The sequence below is a fragment of the Patagioenas fasciata genome, chromosome 1 (assembly GCF_037038585.1).
Source record: "Patagioenas fasciata isolate bPatFas1 chromosome 1, bPatFas1.hap1, whole genome shotgun sequence".
Classification (NCBI taxonomy): Eukaryota; Metazoa; Chordata; class Aves; order Columbiformes; family Columbidae; genus Patagioenas; species Patagioenas fasciata.
Window position 1 is genome coordinate 187,509,604 of NC_092520.1, and position 22,500 is coordinate 187,532,103.

General features: G+C 36.0%; 1 protein-coding gene across 17 annotated transcripts in view; it reads left to right on the forward strand.

The window, feature by feature from the left end:
- Positions 1-22,500, forward strand: part of FOXP2 (forkhead box P2) — a 420,375-nt gene that overhangs the window by 390,666 nt on the left and 7,209 nt on the right. For all 17 annotated transcript variants that reach the window (XM_071803310.1, XM_065841198.2, XM_071803309.1 and 14 more), the window contains 2 exons: positions 264-333; positions 1,197-1,360. In XM_071803310.1, coding sequence (XP_071659411.1) covers positions 264-333; positions 1,197-1,360 — 234 coding nt within the window. The remainder of the gene's footprint in view (positions 1-263; positions 334-1,196; positions 1,361-22,500) is intronic.

A 22,500-nucleotide genomic window follows, 5' to 3' on the forward strand; every position in this document is an offset into this window, starting at 1 on the left:
TCAGTGAAATCAGAACCTTTAAAAGTCACTGCGGCCCTGCTTTTGGAGCAAATTTCCATGTGGCTCTAATTACAACAAGGCTTTTGCTTTGCTGATGCGAGTAAATCACTATGTTCTAGCGGGTTGAGCCCCTTCACCCCAACTTCATTTCATTTTCCTTTTAAAACTCTAGTCTTCTGAGCTGAAAAGCCAATCCATTAACCCAATGAGCCAGCCAGGATGTCTGCCTGTTACTTAAACTTTGAAAAATCATTTATTTTCAGAAGCCCAACGTTAGTGAAAAACATACCCACCAGCTTAGGCTATGGAGCAGCTCTTAATGCAAGCTTGCAGGTAAAAAATACTAAATTATTCTTTCTTTGCGCACACTAATTATGTTCGTATGTGTGACATATTTAATTTCCTGTTGTACTTTGGTATAGAGTTACCTGTATTTATGTTTGTGTGTGGACCTGGTAGTCATTCTGAATAGTAGGGTTTGTCATTCAAGTAAGTTGTGTTACCTAGCACTGCAAGTACTAGTTCTTATTCATGCTACTTTTTGATGTGAAGAAGCAAGAAGGACACCCTGTGGCAAAATCTGGAACACTCAGTTTTGCTGCAAATGTTAGATTGATAGAAGCTTTTGCAAATGCATGTGGATATGCATTAATATTTATCCAAGCTGTCATAAATGATTTCACATCATAGTGTTGGGGAACATGGTGCTCATGGCAAAAACTTTAAAGTTTAATTATAATATATAATTTTTATGCAGAAGAGGCAAATGTCAGGACTTTTTTATTTTGACTTAAGTTCTGGTCATTTTTTAAAGTATAGCAGCTGCCTGCATTATAAAGGAGCCATACATTGTGTGGAAGGGCATAGGGGTTAAGTGTAATTCAGTCAAAAAATGATGTAAAACTAGAAAGTGCTATGAATATTGGAACATAGTTAATAATGGAAAGTAATGAAACCTATATAAGAGAAATAGTAAACCAGAAATACAGCTGCTGTTATATTCAGAATGTGAAAATAATTGGAAAATGTACAAAATCCTTGTGACTGCCTGTACAACTACCCAAAATTTTGTGTGTGTACTTCCATGCACACATTCACGCAGCTTTGTGTGTGTACATTCATATGTGTATGAACGTATAGAAGTGATTTGTGTATGTATGAACTAATAATTTTATTTTTACTCTTCATTTTGTTAGGCTGCACTGGCAGAGAGTAGTTTACCATTGCTTAGTAACCCAGGGCTGATAAATAACGCATCCAGTGGCTTACTGCAGGCAGTCCATGAAGATCTCAATGGTTCGCTGGATCACATTGACAGTAATGGAAACAGCAGTCCGGGCTGCTCTCCTCAGCCTCACATGTAAGTGCTCTTAGCATCCTTTCAAGAAAAAATGCCTCACTCTAAGACACAATGTTACTGAAAAGTGCTTTGAAACATGGTAAGTGAAACATCTGGAATGTTTGAAACTAAACATTTGTATTAAAACACTTAAATACATGAGTCTTCATTTACTTTGTAGTAAGATTGGTGTAAGCTTTTTTTTTTTTTAATTAAGAAAAAAAAAACAACAACCAAACAAACAAACCTCTTTAACTGGCTTGCAAGCATTGAATGTAACGGGAGGCTGATATCCATGGTCATTTTCACAGCCTGGTAAGTAAGGTATAGTCAGAATGTTCGTGTTGGAATTAGTTGTAATTTTAACTGAGAGTCTCTAAACCATTTATGAACTGTAGTAGAGATATTGCCCATTTATATAAACCGTAAAATGCAAAGTTTAACTGTTGCCCACAGTTTACATAGAAGCCAGTAAAGTGTAACTTTTTGTCTGTCGTATAAATCAGTGTAATTACATATTCAAGTTTAATTACTGGTGCGTCTGTATTGGCAAGGTTTATATGTTATATTTTATGCAAGACTACGATTCCTATTAATATTTAGCAGCTAACTATATCATTAATTACTCTAAAATCTTTCCCCTACCATCTTTTTAATGGAGCTGAGAGAGTGGAAGTATTAAAAATTGATGTATTGTGGATTTCAGAAATGTGTCTGAAGCTTTAGAAATGCCTGGCCTTAATCAGTGGTGTCAAACGTGGCAGTTTCTTGTTTACTAAATAGTAAAACATGTATCTTGGAGGTATTGTTTCCCAGGTTATTTATATAATAATTAGCAGTGTGATATCTAAGCAGACATAGATTTAAATTTACTGTGGGATGGTTTTTAATGTGTATGTACAATTATGGTCTCTTTTTTTCCCTGTGTTAAAATAGCTGTTCTGATTTGCTTTCTTTCATTCCATTTTCTGTTTCACATTTTTAATGTTCGTTTTAATTTCTAGAGTGGGATATTTAACAGTAACAGTAATTGAAACCAAACTTCCTTTTTACTTATGCTCTGGTGTGTGAAGAATCCATTTTGATCTGACCTTTTTACGGGAAATATTTTGCCCGGTTTTCCTTCTTTTGTTTGTCATGTTAATATGTCCATGATCACATAGAAATGTTTATTGTCACACATTTAATTGTTTTATTGCACATTTATTCTACTTGCCTTTGAAAATAATACGCTGTGAACATTCATGTATTTTATCAGGTTCCAAACCATTACTTTTTCAAAACGGAAAAATTTGTCTTTTGGAAGTGTCTTTAGATGTATTAAATAATACAAAAGAAGTAATAAAACTTGAAGTAGAAAGAACATGAATATATGCTCTTGAGAGTAACTCTACTCTAAAACGAGTAAAGTGAGCAATCAGACAAAAGTTTTTATATCCCATGCTTTATGCTATCAACCATGCAGTGGGTAGCTTGAGGCCTTTTACTTTTAGCAGTTCTCCTGAGTATGCTAATGCTCTCTTCCTGTATAAAATGCCAAGACAATAAAACTTTAAAGAGCAAACAAGAGTTAGATCATGTGTGTTAAAAACAGCTACTTTACAGAAAAGAATGACACTTGCTATTAAAGTTGTTTTGTAAGTGTTTGGCAGATCTGTTTACATATCTTATGTACTGTCTGCCATTCCGCTGGATAAACTGAGATTTCTGTGCATATGATTATGTAGATAGGGCTACATTTATTGCTGTGTTTATAGCTAAAATACAGCATATTGTAGCGATTCTTGCCTATAAAAAAGGCAAATAACTTGAGGTATGCCCTAACTGAAGATTCAGCCTTCTTCTCTCATTTCTATGATACATCATTTTTCAAAACTGGCAGTTACTGGACTTGCCATGGTGGCTTTTTTGAAACTTCGTACTACGTGTTGCTCAGTTCTTGATAGATTGAAGGAAAAGCATGTAAATGCTCTGAGGTACCACTGGAGAAAGAGGTTATGCTCATTCATCCCTTGCACCCAATTTAGTGTAGGATTACTGGGCTTCTGTGAAACCATGAACTGTCAACCGAAAGATACAGAATATGACCAGATATCTGCTCACTTGTGAATTTTTTGCCTTTTCCTTGCCAAGGGTTCCTTCCCACATTTGGTTTGTTTTTTTGTTCATCCTTTTTTTGTTGTTCATTGGTTGGGGTTTTTTGTTTGTTTGTTTGTGGGGGTTTTTGTTTGTTTTGGTTTTGTTTTAATGAAAAAGAGTTAATACACTGGAAAACAAATATTTTATTGCCACAGACATCCACTTACTTGTAGCTTCCTGAGAAGGTTGACCCCAGGAAATCTGGGCATTTCTCCTCTAGAGCAGTGTTCTTGGGGGATCATAATTGCTGCATTCACCTATAAAGTAGGTGGCTTTATTAGTCTCCAGGTGGATTGTACCTCCATCTCCTGATTCCCAGGAAAATGTACATATGCTGAGCAATTACATTGCCATCTTGCAGCTGGCATACAACCAGGAGCAATGGAGCATAGTACTGGGGAAGGAGAAAAGAGGTTGCATGCCATTTAGAGACCAGAACATTCAGTTGGGAAGGGGCAGAGTTTGGATTCCAGACAAGATTCCAGGGAGACACATTTGTTTGGTATTAGAGCATCAGCAGGAAATGTGAAGAGTCTAGTGACAGTGTCAAAGCCAAGCATTCAGGCATTTGGTTGTTAGAATTGTGCTGGATTTCATTTTATCAGATAAATGTATGATAGCCGAGCTTTCTTATTTTGGAATGCTCATATTATTTTTTTAGCATAAATTTATCTTTTTATAAACGTAATGAAAATTGTGTGTTTATACAGTAGTCAGTAATTCTGTGATTTCAGCATAAGAACATTATCAGAGAAGTTGATTTCTTTTATTGTAATACCTTAGCTCCTGAGTGACAGAAAGTGGAGAAATTATTCCAGTCTTTGGATTTGAAGCTGGTACTTCACATCTAGTTTTTGAAACAGAGTAAAAGCAGTTAGAATTGGCAATATATCCACCTGTGGACACGTATCCAACATAGGTAGGTGAATCAGCTTACTTAGAAAATAGTCACTGTTCATTGAGTAGAGGAAGACTATAGGTATAGAACTTCAGGTAAAAGTATAACACTTAAATGCTTCTTAAGTGCAGTGAGTCCCAGCCAGTGTATTTAGGGCAGTGGCACTTTAAAAGCTTGCAGTTTTTGCCTTGGGTAATGATATATATAATATGCTCCATTTCTTACAGTTCTTGAACACTTAAAAATACTACAGTAAGTTTTAGCTGATCAGTATATCCATGGCATGGTAGTTGGGAAATCTCCTGTATTAATAATTATGTAAAGTATCTGACATTTTATGCTGTAAGCTTCCCAGTTTCCATTGCCAGTCTGATGAAAGATGGTAATTTCATGATTTGGTATTCAGCTTATCACTGGTAGGATCTCAAATCCTGGTTTTATTTTCTGTGTTTTAGCAGTATTAAATCCAAGTTTTGTCTTTAATTAGTCTTCAAATCTGATTCCTGGTAGGTTGATGTTGGCACTAAGTACTCCCTTGACATAAATGTTCACAGAAAAGATGATACTTTACTTAGTGTGGTCATGTATGTTCTGTTCAAAATGCCAGTTTCCTCTAATATCAGTTGTCAACAGTGTCAAACAGTCGTCTTTTCATTTAAGTCAATGCTTGAGACTCTGTTTCTTCCTTCATTTTTTGAACATGGACTGCTCCAAAATCACTGTGGGTTTTAACTGATAAGCAGCCGGTTTCAAAGTGACAAACACAACCGAAGGTATTTTCTGTGCAAAAATTCATTATCTATATAGTAGTAGGTGCTGCTAATCGTGTGTAACGATTGTAAATGGATTTTGTTAGAAGCTCAAAAGTACACACCTTTGGGGTATAAATGCATACTTCTGAAGTGAAAAAAGAAACCACGAATATCCCAACAAGTGCAATTAAAGCTGCACAGCTGTAGGAAACTTTGGAAGAACCTTCATCTGTGAAGAAACAACAACAGTGGATAAGACATGGAATGATACTTAGGGACAATAATGACAGTTCATGCATTAGCGATAACACAATTTCTTTTTAACCTACATGTCATAGCCAATATACTGCCAAGGAGTTTTGGAGGGATTTGATAGTTCCTTCAGAGACAATAAATTTAGGTTCTTAAACGAACCTCAGGTTCATAATGAAATGAACTTTGTGCTGTTTTTTTTCCTGTCTCTGTTACATATTCAAGATTTCTGATTCTTGGGATGGAATGTCAGGGATGGAAATAATGTTCAGCTGTGTTTCTGGTGTTTTTCTGTGCATTTGTACTAGATTGATCACACTTAAGTGATTTTTGCAACTGGCACGGACCAGGGCGTTTTATTACGAGAACACTTAGTGCATCTCTTGTCCACATGTTCATATTTCTGCAAATGCATCATGCAAAATGCCGTTTTACTTCATTTATAAACTTCAGGGAAAAAGGTAAAATTTCAATCTGCAAAGCTGTTCATTCATAGCAATTGAGGAGACAAAAATGCAAATATCTTACTCGTGAAGTTTTGTGGAAGGAAGCTGTCGTCGTGGTTTTCTCCCTGCTCATGCTGTATGATAGTGTAGACTTAATGTCTTATATTCTCAATTAACATATTAGAATAATCTAGTTTCTAACAGCAAATACAGAATCCTGAAGAAAATGGATGTCATTCTAATGTCTAGAATTTTAATTGTTGATTGATTTTTTTTAAAAGTACAGTAAAAACAAAAAATTGTTTTTTTAAGAGTAATTTTTTTAAAGGTGAATTCCTATATCCTCATATCAAATATGATTCTTTGTGTTCAGCTATTGTAGTGCAGTTCTCTGTAAGACAGGAGTTGTTTGAAGCCAAATGTCAAGACACACATCTATCCCATGGTTTTTAAAGCTGTTTCTAGAAAACTTTTAAGTTACGTTGTTGTGAGAAAGAATAATTTTGTCCAAATGAACAAGTGTAACAGTCAGTCTGAGATGAATTAGAAAAACTAGCTTATCCAGTGTAGTCTTCGATTCTGCCTGTGAAAAGGTGAGTTCCAACCATCTGTGGTTTCAGTCACCTTTTCCTGTGTTCTGCAGTCTTTCCCAACCCTACTCCTTTAACTTTCCCACTCTTGCCCTGACTGGATCATTTCTTTCTACAGTTCTATCTGCATAATCATCAAACCTGGGGGTTTTTTATCAAACTTTTTTATCTTTAAATTTTATTCCCAGAGGCAAATATGATTATTCTGCTCTAAGATCATTTACTTTTGAGGTGCTTCAGTTTGAAAGCATTCCATTGTCAGGTCGTTCCCATATCTGATTATTCCAGTCCCCCACTGTTAAGCTTTCACACCACTTACAGTAGGTTACCTATCATTCCAGTTTTAATCCCTTTCATTCCCTTGTTTCTTTAACTTCATAATGTTCCAGTCCCCTGTCTTTCCTTCTTTTTTCTTTTTTTTTTTTTTCTTATTGCATTGTCCCATTTCATGATCTCTTTGCATTTACCTTGTAGGCTTGTTCTCTTATAGGAGACTGCTATGATGTGTGTCTCTTGTTCATTGTATAAGACTTGACATAGTGTATAAGAAAACAAACCCTCGAAACACATCAATTAACAGGGATGTAACAAGCATTATTAAATAGGTGAGAAGCATGTAATTGAGTGGATGAATATGGTAGCAGTTACAATATTTCTGGGTATCCTTGTTCATCAAAAATGTTTAACCTAATCACATGATATTTTAATGCCTGTATAATTTAATTTCACACATTTTTATTCATAAATCTAACATAAGGAAGATAATGGGCAAAGAGACATTGTGACAACAATTGATTTTTATTTTTAAATGACAACAGGAATAGCTAGGAAACAGGATCTTAAAGGTTATTGCTTTTGTCTGAGAATATTCCTGTTGAAAAAAGCTCTGTTGTGAGAATACACAGTGAAATAGTTTTGACTTCACCTGGCATCTTCGCAAAGCATCTGAAAGTGACAGGCAAGTCCAGGAATCCAACACTTCATCATACTATTTTCTAAGCATTTATGATTTGTTTTTTGCCTACTGTTTGTATGGATCATGCAAGAGTAAACTCTTTTGAGTTGTTTCTGTGAGTGGCGTTGCATGAAAGTAGGGAGGCACTTGTGGGCACTAATGGAAAAACAAGCAACTTTATTATTTTTCATTATTCCCATTGATGTAACTTTCACTGGAGTATTTTCCTCAATGTATATATTCTACTTTTTTTGTTTTTGCATTACTTTACTTTTCAGTCCATTTTCCCTCTACATTTTGCTCCTGTTCATCAATTTTCTTGTCTTTCAAGACTGATGTTCCAGTCCTTTATCATTTCCTCCTTAGCTTCTAAATGTTACAAGTCTTACTTTGGATCAGAATTTACTATTTCTTCTTTACATTGTTCCAGCCTCATTTGTTGCACTTTTACAGTGTATTCTGAATGCTCTTGACAAAAAGATCACTCCAGAGATAATAGTGCCTTCAGCTGAAAAGTGTCAGAACCCCATAGCATGGTTTGTAGAAGTTGGTAGGCTCCTGTGGGGTTTTGCAGAATCTTTTTGGAAGTTGTCTTGCTGAAAACTTTGTTGTGCTGTTGTCATGGGCAAGATAGTTATGCTTTTCACATAACAGGTCTGTGTAAGAAAAGGCGGCATCTTAAATACTGTTATAGATGGTTAAAATGTGTTTGAAATTGTGCAAATAAATCTCTCTGCAATGTGGTTGTGTAACTCTTAAACTTAGTTCATAAGAGATTCTTCTCTTTGTACAACACAAAAGCTGAGATGACAGTTCCATTTACAGTGTATTTCTAAAAGTGCATGTAGTTATGAATTTTATCCACTTTTTATGATTGCATTTGGATTTTTCGTAACTGTAATATGATAAGCCAAAATTTTTGGAAATGGACTCTCTAGATTTTTTTTGTAAATGCACATGTCCGAAATGCACCTTTATGTTTACTTATTGTCTAAACAGTTAAATAAAAACATACAATTATAGCCAATTGGTAATGTTTATGCCAGTAGTTTAAATATGATGCATAAATCCAAGCAAACATTCAGTGAAAAATGTCGGAAATGATGCTGCAGAAGTGTTATTGGCTAAAGCTTTCAATGCATTTTTTTAAGAGTTTATAGAAAGACTTTGTCACAGTGTGAAACCCCACGTGTAGGTCACGTTAAAGTAATCAAGCCTCCAGATGACTAAAGACGTGATTATACCCGGTAAAGTCCATATACAAAAGCAGTGTTCACAATCTTGTGGCAAAGTGCAGTTGGGAAATTGTGCTCTTGGCATCTAATGGCAGTCTGTGATTTAGAACAGTGCTGGGAATGCATATGTGTAACCCAGACCCTGATGTGGTCTCCGTTAGGGTTATAACTGCAGGTATTCCTGTGGTTTCCTCCAACTAAACAACAATATTAAATGTATATCTTAAATTAAGCTGAACAGATCCAGTAGTCTTCCTCCTTTAGCTTGACTTACCAAGTTCATTGGTTCCACTCTACCCATTAATAGATGTTTAATGATGTTGCAGAGCCTCTCACTAACCATTTTCAAAGACTTCCATAAGCTTCTGATTGAGATGGAGAAGGGGAAATGTTTCTTTGATACAGTATTATTCTGTGATAGTAGTACTCTGGGTAATTAGGGACTTCCCTCAACTTGATTTTTGTTTTCTTTTTCTCCTCGTTCATTCCTTGGAAATTTGGCATTATCGGACATCACAGCTGAAAAATGCTCTCTGAGCTTTTATCTCCTCTTGTTCGAATAACACAGGAATGTTGTGAGCAACTATGTCATACAATTCCTCTCCTAAAATTATCATAGTCCATATCAAATTTGAAAGCCATTGCAGAATTTCATTCCTTTGATTATAAGCCGCTATCTTCTAGCTTGCATAGTCTTTCTTACTCTTCCTCTTTGTTTCTCAAATGTGTTGCAGAGAGCACATTGTGAACTTTGAAGTTTTATTTTGGTAGACCAAACAGGCTCTTTCAGATACAGCAGACTGTCCTCATCTTTCTAGTAGCCATTCCATAAAACTACTTAGTTCGGATTTATTTTCTTGTGTTCAGTTGGCATTAGACTGCACTGTAGATGTGTTAAATGAAAAGGTAAACTATGACTGGTAGCAGTGAAATAACTTGAGATGAGGACTCGTCAAGTAGCGTTCTATTACTGTGCATGCTCTTTTATTCATGACATCATGAAATAAATAATTACATCTTTGTGTCCATCTGGAGTTACTATAATTACAATTTAAAACTTTGTTGTTGTTGTTATTTTGTGGCTAGATATTTACAGATGTAGTAAAGAACAATGTATTTCATTTGGCCGGAATACACTGTCTGGTGAAGCAGAACTTTGCATTAAGCACAAGCCAAAGTAAGCACTTAAGAGGAAGGCTATGTTAACCTAGGCTCTGTGATATCTCAGATATCTCTTAATCAACTCAATCTGCATACAGACTATTTTTGTGTTTTCTTGCAGAGACCATAAAGATATAACATATTCTTCAGGTATGTTGCCTATCACATCCAAATCTTAAATCTGTAATAGCATAGAAATGAAAGGCATGATTAGTATTCACGTGTTGTTAACAATTTGGTGAAATGTTCTGGGAAGAGTTAGAATAAGTTTGAAGTGTTAACATGTAAGAGCAATCATTGGTGTAAAGATGAGGTGGTGATGACTGGATACGCAGTCATTCATAAGACTCTAGAAATTGTAGCAGGTCACCAACTGAATGTGCGCTGGCAAAGGTATGTGGTTGTGGGAGCAACCTGAACAGGAAGGCTGTACATAAAAGCAAGCTCTCTCTGTCTTCCACCTAGTTCTTCTGATTGGCCTTTTCTGAAGCCTGAGGAAGGACTAAAAATATTAATAGTAGGTTTGTGAAAAAGAGACAAACTGAGTGGGAAATGGATGATAGTCTTCAGAATGCTATATGGAGAATATGGGAATGAACTTGTCCTTCTCCACTGGGAACAGGACAAGAAATAATTGGTTAGTATTTCAGCAAGAAAAGTTAGGGTAGACACAAGAAAAAAGAAAATCTTTCTGCCTGTAGGATAATTAAATGTTGATATGTGGACCAACATAGAGAGACTGTTGAACCACTGTGCAACTGTGTAAAAAATATTACTTGCTTATAAAATCTCACAAAAGTATACAGGAAGTGTTTGTAAAAGAACTTATTTTCAACCTTTTGGCCTCTAAATATCTGATCAGCCAAATGCTTTCCAAGATAGTAGAATTTTGCTGATGTAAAAGTTTTCAATAGAAATAGAGAAACAATTTATTATAGCCTGTATTTATATTTAGATGTATGAAAAACACACATAGTACAGTCCAGATTCTCCCTTAGCTTTTCCTGGATCCTTGAATAGGTTTTCACATTTTGCATAGAGAACATTCTCTCTCTCTAACCTGCAAATAACACTTGAGATATTTAGTTGTTGCTGCTATATTTCTGCGTAACAGGTACAGTTTTTAAAACTTCCCAACCATTAGGTACTACAGAGCATGCCATATTCACAGCCTCTTTTAAACTTTGTTGTTTTCAAGCTCGCTCTTTTTCAATGATTCTTCAACAACCCGAAAAATATTCAGACACTCAAAGCTATCACACTTTGTCATTTTCCTTTGAATTTTTACCTTAAAAACTTCTGTGCTCTTTCTCCCTAATCCTCTTCTTTGTTTAGCATGTTAACTTTTGACTTTTAAACTAGATACAGTTGATGCTTTGAAAGACTTCAGAGACCTGTGCCCTAAGCTAATTCCTAGTCAAGCTCCTACTTTTTTTGTGGTTGTATCACAGAGAAGATACATTTGTTTAGACACCAAAGGGAGCAAGCCAATGTCAAGGTTAGGAATTTTACTAAGAGTCATGAGAATCAGAAAATCTATGTAAAATGTCATATTCTTAATCAGAACTTGATCCCTAAAAATTTTGATCCTGTAGGAAGGGCTAATTCTGCATGAGTTTTGAGCCTCATTTGATATTTAAAAGAAAAAAAATACTGTTAATATGTCAGTTTTCCAGAAAGATCCTTTCTTTATCTACAGTTGAAAGATTTCATCTGATTATTTTTGTATTATTAACATTCATAGCTGATAATATATCAGTGCAGATAGGGTATGCCTCTTTATTGTCTTGGCAAATTTACAAAACAAAACAAAGACCTAGTCAATTTAATTATCAGTTTCAAATCTAAGAAAAGAAATTGTATGTTTTCTTTACCCATTTTTGATCACAGATTTTTTTTTTTTTTTTGTTAAAAGGAAATGAAATTATCATGTGGGTCTCTATCAATTTATTCTTCAGAAATTTCTTTGTACAAAGCTAAAAGGAAGACAGGGACATGCTTGGTGGTTGGTTTTTGATTATTTTTATTTTCAACATTTTTCCAATTCTGACTCATTGCTATAAAGCTGAAATTCTTCAAAAACTTGCTTTACATACTTTCCTTTTCATTCTCATTTGCCACCAATGTCCATTTTCAAACTTAACTTAAAATAGAAACTGCAAGTTTTAACTGTCCCTAATTTAAAGTGCACCAATTTGTATTTATTTGTGCTTGGGCAGGGTGAGAAGCACCAAACACTATCTCCAGCAACTTTAGGAATAAATGCATTGGTGTGTTTTGTAGCTAAGCTGCACAAAATCATCCTTGAGTTGGGAAGTGTCTGTGATATAGGAAGGAAAAATGCAAGGTTTGCTTCTGATCTCTGGCTGGCTTCTGTGGGGTGAGGGTCAATATCTGTTAAACCATTTTCCTGTAGAGTAACGACAGGCGGTGTCTCAGAATTACTGAATACTTATATATTTTAATCCTATTTAAAAAATATTTAATAAGTTAAAAATGCACAGCTGTGTAACTTACTGAGTATTTTAAAAACTTTTCTTTAGCAGTAACTCTGTGCATTTTTATATTAGAATAATTTAGTAGTGGGATAACTGTAGTGATAAAATGATCATAAGTATGCCATCTTAAATTGGGCAGCCCTTAAATGTGGATAAGGTGAAGTGTCAACTTCTGGTTTTTTTCCTGTATTTTCCTGATTTCCAAATTTCTAGTATATCACTTCACTCGTATCTCCAAGCCACTACTCCTCTTGTGTTGACTTCAGGAGAGCTAAATTAAATAAATTCAAAGTACTCCTATCATTTTTAATGCTTCCTCCTACAGATATGTTTGCCATACCATAGGTCAGTTCTGTTGTTCTTTTCTGGATTCTGGTATATTGTTTTTGAGAAGAGTGAATAATAGCTGAAAGGTAGTTAAGTACATTGAATGTTCTAGTTGAAGTGAGGGCCTACTGTAAGTACATATACATGTTTTCTGTTATTTTTACTGTCATTATTCTCTCCTAATTAGTCTAACATACTGGGGTTTCACTTCTTAAGCAGAGTTGCCATTGAGGGATTCATAATAACGTGCACTTCCCAAGTGGTTACAGCAGACAAATGCAAGTGGGTAGTTTGTTTTATTTCTTTTATTTGTCAGCAGTAAATGGATTGTCACAGTTAACTTGACATATGATCAATTTAAATATATTGTGTTGTTACTTCTGTTTATATCTTCTTCTGGGGTATGAATAATTATGTTCAAAACAGAAATCAAATGTAGGATCTTAGAGAATTCTTACTGTTAACTGACCTCCATGTTGTGAAATAATCTTTGGTTCTTCCTTCATCCACCTAATTCTATTACTGGCAAATCTTTGCATCTAATTTGAGTTAGATTTTTGAAGTTTCTCACAGGATTTGCAAGTTAAAATCCATCCATCAGATGTCCTTGTTTACTGTTGTATTGCTTTTAGAAGTTTTGCAGGGCAAGTCAAGTCAGTGATCTTATACATACTTGTTATTCCACCTCATTTGTCTAGTAGAAAAATACATGGTTCACTATGTGTATCACCTTTGGTCATTCCCCGTTCTCCCTAAGCCTTCTGTCAGATGCATTGCATATTTCACTTACATATTCTGCTGTGAATGAACTTCACAAGTGGAAATCTTGGCCCTAGTGAAGTCAAGGGGAATTTTGCCATTGACTTAAATGAGATCTGGATTTCATCCCAGGAAACCATTTGTCTTCATGTCTTTGGCTTTCCCTAATTTCTTATTCAGCCTTCAGTCACTCCTAATCACTCCTAATCTCCATCTGATTTTTCTTGTGACTGCTTACAGCCTCATTTCTCAATTTTAGTTCATTAAAATCTTTTTTTTCCAAATAAGACAAGAAGTTCTTCCAGATCTGGAATCTTTTTATTAGATCTTTGAAAACTTGTGCAGTCTTAGTACAGTCTACAACACAAGCAAAATTGCTAATGTTGAAATCCAGAACCCTTTTGTCTGTGCAAATACAAGCAAGAAAATATTTTTGGAGTTGTGGCAGAACTAATTGGGAACACCCTGTTAACCAGTGAGTTTCTGAGTAATTTTTTTTAAGGTTTGGTTTGTTGTTGTTGTTGTAGGGGTTTTATTTGTTTTTCTGTTAATAGAAGTGTAATGCCTTAATATTTTCTGCTATCTATATTCACCTAAAATCCAAAAGATATAGATAAAATCACTTGTTCTTTTCTTCTGGGATTTTGTGCTTTAAACTACCTTCTTAATCCTTCATACCTCCCTTTCAGACACCCTATATTGCTTGTGGCGTATTCTTCTCTTTAAAATATACCATGTGTTTACTTAGTTCAAATTTTCAGATATTAATAACAACGGGTATCTTCCTGCTGTCTCCCTCCCCTCTGATATTAGAGATACATATGCATGCAGAGTAGTTTTCCTCTGCCATGTTCATGCTAGATCTTCACATCCAATTAATAATTTTTCTTGCCTTTTACTCTGGTCTTAAATTTGCAATACCTGAGTATTCTCTGATTTCTCCTAGGACACAAGAATATTCTGGGACCTGTCCTCTTTAACATCTTTATTGATGTCCTGGAGGATGGACCTCTTTCTCATCAGGTTTACAGATGATGTCCAATTAGGGGGAGCAGTTGATATGTGTAAGGGTAGGAGAGCCATTGAGAGGAACTGTGTGGGCTGATGGACACCATCTTACGCCACCTCCTCTAGTGATGAAGTAGAGAAGACAAAATTTAGTGGCTTAATTAATTATTCCAGTGCACTCCTTTCCCCTGTCAGAGTCCACAGCAATGCCTGCCAAGTGGGGCTGTTGCCCCTGCTTTCTGTCACCAAGTCAGTGCAGCCCCCAGCTCCACCACAGTAGACTTGAAATCCTTAGTGATGGATAAGATGATAGATATGAAAAGAATTATGTGTTGAAGGTGGATTTTGTGCTTCATTGTTGCATTTGAGATAAGAAAAGGTTGCTGCTACTCTTTTTTCTCAGCACGGCCCTTGGAGGGCCCAGGGTGGAAGGGTGTAATTTGAAAGTGGCAGGTTGACAAAGCACATCCAGAAACACCCCCAGCTGAGGCACAGGGCTTCTATAGGCATCACATTTCCAGTCTTCTTTCACCAGGATGTTTTAGCCTCACTCTCTCCTTAGCAAAATGAGGTAACGCACCCTCAGCTGCTTGACAGGGATATGTGACAAAAGGACCATCCTCCCTGCTAGAGATTTGCATATAGGCATTATTTTATCTAGAAATAATAGCACTTCTTCAGCTTTTCAGTATATGTGATAAATACATGGGGGAAGTGATTCCTGATGTTCAAGGAAAAATAATAATGGAATCTGCGACAGTTGTAGCATTACTGAATTTGTATTTAATTACTCATCTAATACGCTTTCTTCCTTTCTCAATATTTGGATTAGTATCTCCCTAAGTGGCTGTACATTTTCATGTCAATAAACAGTTCTCTTCTACTTATGAAAAATAATAAACTTTTTATAATAGCATGAAATTGTAAAGAGACAAAGTAATAGAATTAGATACATTGAAAATACTGTAGGATTTGAGGATTTGTCTCCATTTGCCTACCAAGGCATAAATATAAAAATTGTAGATCTGAAACAGTGGATTGGAAAGGAGAGCTTTTCTCTTTAAACTGCTGTGGAATATCCTCCAGACCTAGAGCTGTACTGGCAGGATGAGATACAGCTCTTCAGCTCTTCCTGAGGGAATACCAGTCCAGATCTACTACTGCTGCTGCTACTAATACTACTACCAAAAAAAAAAAAAGGTCAGTTACTGCATCTGTGATATAGTAATTATTATTTTACCAAATAATCTTTCACCAAATATATTTTTGTGGAAAAGTCTAATGAAAATCACAGCTTTAAGAACACTGGGTCTGACGGAAATAAAAATTGTAAATAATATGTGTCAAGAGGTTAAACTAGGAAAATATTTTATATATTGTGAGATGTTAACACAAACATCTCTAGAAAACCAAGATGCTTCAGATAAAAATAAAGTTTAAAAATGTTCTTCAGATACTGAAATATAGAAATGCACAGAACTAATTAGTTTGAACACAGTATGCTTTGTGGTTTAATAGCTTACCTTGTTGACCTGGACACAAAAATTTTCAGACTTCCAGAGTTTGAAAAATTCTGTAGTGGTGCATCTTTTTAATGTCTTCTCCCAGAATATACATGGAACACTTTGTGTAGCAGAATCAAAATTGCACTTGGAGTTCAGGATGCCTACAGCATGAAAGAATTGAGGGCAGTGGGGGTAATAAGTAAAAATGTAAATAAAAATTGCAGGTGTCTAACGTAAAAAAGTTACACTGGTACAATGGAAATGTGGAGTTCCATAAAAGATAGTGTGTAACACAAATATAACATGTTCTGGTTTGTTCTTTCATATGCTGAAGCATAACCGATCTAATGGAAGTAAATGTAGTGGAGAAAAAGTACAATTTGAAGAACCAATTGGTTTTGAAGATGTAGTGTTTTTGGGCTTGAGGTTGTCTACAGAAATGTGAGGAAGAATGGGTCAAACTCTACATGATTTAGTTTGGGAAACAGCTGAAGTTGTTTGGGAGCTACCTATTTTTTTTTTTAACTTTTAAAAATCTTTATTAATTTAACAGGCAAGCAAAATCTTAAAAGAAATAATCAACGTAGGTTGTCATACCACATATGGCTTAGAAATTGTTCAGTCCCGAAGATTCCCTTGGGAAAACTTTCTTCAACTGAGTTCCAGAAAATTCGTCATCTTTATATACTTCTACATGAAGTCATTAGGAAAGCTAGTGAGTCAATAGTATCAAAATTAAAGTCTCATAGAAAATAAGCCTGGGAGGGACTTCAAGACATGATCTAATTTATTGCCCTCTGCGCCATTCAAAACCGAAGTAAGAAACTCCCTGGTGTTACTTGATGCCTAAGTCACCATAGCAATACAAAATACTTTCAGCTGCAACCCAGCAAAAGAAAAAAAATCACCCTTTCATGGCTTGAGACTGATTATTGCAACCCCTGTGTGAAATAAAAATGCACTGAAAGATCTTAAAAAAGTCGTATGACATGCTGCAGACCATATGCTTGGCTACAAAGCTCACAGTAAGCGCATTGACCAAGGCAGCTTTTCTCTGTCAACATCTACGACCTCTTCAATACTAAGGCAAGAGCAAAGTCTTTTCAGTGCCAGTCATTACATTGACTTAACTGTCTGAGAGACTGTATCTCTTTCAATCACAATGTCCCACCGCACTTCCCATTAAATTATTTTAGCAGAACATTAAAGATTTTGGGCGGATATGGGCAACAATGGTTAGAGGACTGAGATCTAAACTGTGGAATTTGTTCCACTGGGGATCGGATCCTGGAGGGGTCGTGGCACTTCTCAGGCAGCTCTCGGAATTACACACCAAACCCCACTTCATTTTTTTTTTTTTTTTTTTTTTGCTTTTTCACATACACAAATAAGAAATTAATTAATTCTGTTTCTTTCTTCGACAGAACTGGATGAAAGAAACAAGGGGAAACTTAAATTCTTAAATATTTGTTTTTGAAGAAGGGAAGAGCTCAAGGCCTCTGTAGTAACTCAGTTCTAGTGGTTACAAAAGGCATTGTCTGCCTTTGTATTTTTTCCAAAGAAAAGTTGTATTTTCTATTCAAAGCCTGGAATGAGCGCTATTTCTGCTAACCAAATCCAAACCTTGTTTACTGTAATTATTTATATTTTGTTGTCCTGCATTCTCACTGCTGTTTTGCTGGGTTTCGTATCCACTTACATTAAAGCTGATGTGACATTAAACCTCTGTAGAAAACATGCTATCCATAATTGAGAATATTGTATCAAGTATCTTTGCTCCTTGTTGACACCAGCTCAACTCCATTTAATTAAGAAATCATGTACTTGGTTATAGGATCTGGTTGTTTTCTTGTCAGCAACAGCATACATTCTAATGTTTAAAAGTTGATGTAACACTTGTTTTGTTGCCGTTGCCTAGATTTTAGCAGGATTTTAGTAGCTATTATACTAAACAAGTTTTCCCAAGGCAGAATCAAACTGATCTTGTGCGAAACTCAAAAGACAAATTCACCTTGTATCAGACAAGTTATTGTAGGCTTTGGGAATTTGTCTTCATCTCTAAATATTTGGAAGTTGCTTTATACATTCCTTCCTAGTATATATTTGTCCCTCAGCTGCCTGCCCTGGTATCTTTGTTTTTCCTTTGAAGCTTCAAAGCTCTTCTCCAGCAGCCTACAAACTGTCTTCATGAGGCCTCTGTAAGTGTCCAGCAACTGTTACCTGTCTCCTGGCACTTAACAGTCGTTCCAGTTAAACGCTGTAAATGATGGTGGGTTTAAGCATATAGTATACGTGTGAGAACATGAGAGTGTGTAGTTGCAGTTTGCCAGTTGCAGGAGTGAGAGAAAAATCTCCATGTAAAGAAGAGTGAATGTTTGAGGCAGCCACAGAGACAGAGGAACTTCACGTTCTGTGATCTGTGAACAAGGAAGAAGTGATGTGTTCAAATGAGCAGGTAACTCTACAAGTTATTAGAATCCTTCTTTTATGTTACAAAGGTCTCTCACAGAGAATTTCATTTTGAAAATGCTGAGGTACAACGAATATTTTCTTTTTTAACTGTAGATCCACCAATTGTAAAGAAGGTGATCCATGGAAATGAGCACGTTCATTTGTTTGTGTTTTTACCAAAAAGTTATTTGAAATAATTTAGTGTTGCCTTATTTTATTTTTCCTGCTGCTGCAGGCATCTCCTCACTGGTTATACTGCATTGTTAGTCCTGAGCTCAGGTAGAGGTCTAGTTCAGTAGGAGACAGCCATTTTGATAAGGTTATTTGGACATGCTGTAGTAATAATGCCTGCCAAGAGATGATGTCATCATCCCTTTATTCTACCGAAGAGTTAGCAGTGACTGAACTCACTTCTCACACATGTGTGTCTAACCCATTCATAGAGGTCCCCAAGGATGGGGACTCCAAGGGTCCCCAAGCAGCCTGATCCGCTGGTCTGTACTAATTTTTAATTCCAGCATCTGACTGTTGCTCTTACTCTAACCTAAGACATCCTTGTTTCAGCCTTTCTTCATGTAATAGTTTCTTCTAAACCTCTGGCTTGATTTTCTCAAGTTGTCACATATTTGAAATCTCATAATCTTCACCAATGTCCTTACATTACCTCCTACTTTGTTATGTCTGTCAAGGTAATAACCATGATCTCTATTCTATCTTCTATGTCATTAATATAAAAATACCGACTAGTTCTGAACCCAGGATGGGTCCATCAAGGAACCATACTGATCTTTGTTAAGATTCCAATTAGGTAGTAGATAAGTAAGTTTTGATCAGAGGTCAGAAATCACTAAGCTATGACCTGTTATTAGGATTTATTTGAGTAGCATGGTTATTAATAAAAAGACATGGCATAAATATTTCTTCAGAATTTATGCTTAAATGCTCAACACTTCAAATGGAAATTTGTCCCTAGTACACAGCTCACATTGTATAACAAAATCGTAGTGTAGCATTTTGCAGATAAAGATTTAAATATGTTTGTCTCTTGAAACACACATTTTCTTGTTAGTTACCTACAAATACCAATCTCAATATTTTGTATTCTATGTACAATAAATATCTTGGGATATATTGTACTATACTGAAAGTCTTCAAGATAAGAATGTATTGAGCAATTTAAAAGATGGGTGTTCAAATCTTGTTTTGCTTACAGAGAATTTAAAAAAAGAAGTTTTTGGCTTTCACATATATTTTGTGTAGTTTCTTCCTCCTCAGAATATACATAAAAAACCCCTATAAATGTAAAATCTTTTACATCTCTTACCAACATGCCTCAACTTTGCCTTTCAACCTTGGATTTTGAAAAACAAACTGTGGAGTTAAGAGAAATATTAGTTTCAAGAGATTATGTGTTTTTCCTTGTGCTGACACTTCCAGAAAGAGATGTTTGTATGGCGATGTTTTCTATGAGCTGTATTCTTCAGCTGCTGGCAAAAAAGCCTATGAAATTTATTTTTGTATGGACAACTGAACTGCTCGATTTTGGTCTTGCTTTACTGTTGATCCTGAAGAAAGTATAGTTGACAAAAATGAAAGTTTTCTATCCTTATTAGTCTTCTAAGCTATTAATTCTTTCACAGATCAGTCATCAAAATAATCTTTGAACTGTCGTTGCAAAAAAGAGGTCCTCAATACTAAAAAATTATAGCAAAGAGGAACAAGTATCTGAATGTGTAGTGCATTTTTAAAGGACATTTCTTGTTATCCTCCCTGTTTGTACAGTGGCTGCACTCCAACCACAGAAATGCAATAAAAACAACCTGTGCACCACCCTTAAAGGAACTGAACTAATTTGGTAAAAAAGTAGAAGATCTGTAGTCAGAATGTTTTAAGCATGGAAAGGAAAGCATAGCAGTGAATCATAGAATGGTTTGGGTTGTAAGGGACACTTAAAAATCATCTAGTCCAGCACCTCTGCCATGGATGGGGATATCCTTCATTAGATTAGGTTGCCGAAAGCCCCATTCAACGTGACTTCAAACACTTCCAGGGATGGGGCATCAACAACTTCTCTGGGCAACCTATTCCATTGTCTCACCACCCTCACTGTAAAAGGTTTCTTCTTTATGTCCAATCTAAACCTACCCTCCTCAAGTTTAAAAATGTTACCCCTTGTTCTGTCACTACAGACCTTGGTAAAAAGTCTCCATCTTTCTCAAAAGCCCCCTTTAAGTACTGAAAGGCCACAAGAAGGTCACTCCTGAGCCCTCTTTTCTCCAGGCTGAACAATCACAACGCTCTCACCCTTTCCTCATAGGAGATCTGCTCCTGTTGGCTTATCATTTTTGTGGCCCTTCTCTGGACCTACTCTAATGGGTCCATGTCTGTCTTGTACTGGGGGCCCTAGAGCTGAAAGCAATACTCCAGCTAGGGTCCCATGAGGGCAGAGTATCACAGTATCACAGTATGTTTGGGATTGGAAGGGACCTCAAAAGATCATCTAGTCCAATCCCCCTGCTGGAGCAGGAACGCCTAGGTGAGGTCGCACAGGAATGTGTCCAGGCGGGCTTTGAATGTCTCCAGGGAAGGAGACTCCACTCACCTCCCTCAACCTGCAGACCATGGTTCAGTTTACACAGCCCAGGATAAAACAGGTTTTCTGGGTGCCAAGTGCCTCATATCCAGTTTTTCGTCCTGCAGTATCCCCAGGTCCTTTTCTGCAGGGCTGCTCTCAGTCCCTTCATCCCCCAGTCTGTATTGATTTTGAGGATTGCCCCGACCCAGATTCAGGACTTCATGCTTGGCCTTATTGAATTTCATGAGGTTCACATGAGCCCACTGCTCAAGTCTGTCCAGGCTCTACTGGATGACCACCCTTCCCTCCAGCCTGCACCACTCAGCTTGGTGCCATCCTCAAACTTGCTGAGGGTGCACTCGATCCCACTGCCCTGTCATTAGTGAAGATATTAAATAGTATTGGTACTGGTACAGACCTTTGAGAGGCACTATGGATCAAGGAATATGCTAGATATACCAGTGCACAAATATGATTTATTAGGAGCAACATAGGGGACAGAATATTGTAAAAGAATATTGTAAAAATAGTATTGCAGCATCTGGAAGTAATTAATATGGCAAATATGACTTCCATCAAAAAACCTAGTTGCTTACAATTCTGAAGAAAATATCTGAAATTTGAAGCTTAAATGGAGTCCAGAAGTTCTCTTCAACACTTAGAAATGTTTGAAAACAGATACTAAGTAAAAAACCTGACCTTATCAGAGACCTCTTAAATCTCAAGGCACACAATTACTTGTATTGCCTTCAAAAGGGATAAATGGGTTTTCTCCTCCTTTCAGAAGATACTGTTCAAATGTTTTTCTGCAATAAAAAAAAATTCTAACGGACTTCACATTCCCTTGCAACATATCTCCCAAACAAACAAGAACAAATAAGTTAAATTTAGATGGAGACTGCAGCACCTTGTTGCCTGTGGGTCCTAACAGTTACATTCAAATTCAGTACAGTCTGTGTACTGTAGATACTGCATAACCTCAGCTCACCCTCGGGGTCTTCCAAAACTCAGGTGTCTGCTAGAACCATTGCAACAGTGAGATGTAAGAGATTAGGCTCAATTTCCATTTTTAATCTTTAAGGCGACTTTAAGTTTGCAAGGAGAATCAAGCAGTATGTCTTGTTCTTTATTATTTTGTCAGCTACTGTGTAGTAGCCTGTTGGATGCTGACCTGGATAGTAATCCAGTAATCCTTGGATAGTAACCTTGATTTTGAATTCTAGCTATAAGAAAGTCATGTGTTGTAGCTGACTGCTAAATATTATTGTATTTTGTATACTCTATTTGTGAAGCAGTAGCTATATACAGTGAAACTAGTTATGGTTTTACCTTATTTCATTTCGTATATTAAGAGTTTTACTGCACTTATATCTATTTCAACTAAGAGAAGAGCTGACTTTCATATTTATATCTGGTTTTGTAGATTCAATTAATATTTTTTCAATTTATTCTTCTAGCAATGAAAATTAAAGCTATTATGCTTTAATTCGAGGCAAATTGTAGGTATGTATGCTAGGACTACTTAGAAAAATGACATGAGAATAAAGGTCCTAATAAGGTATTGAATAAAATAGTTTTGTTTTAACAAGAATTTAGAGATAGTTGATCCT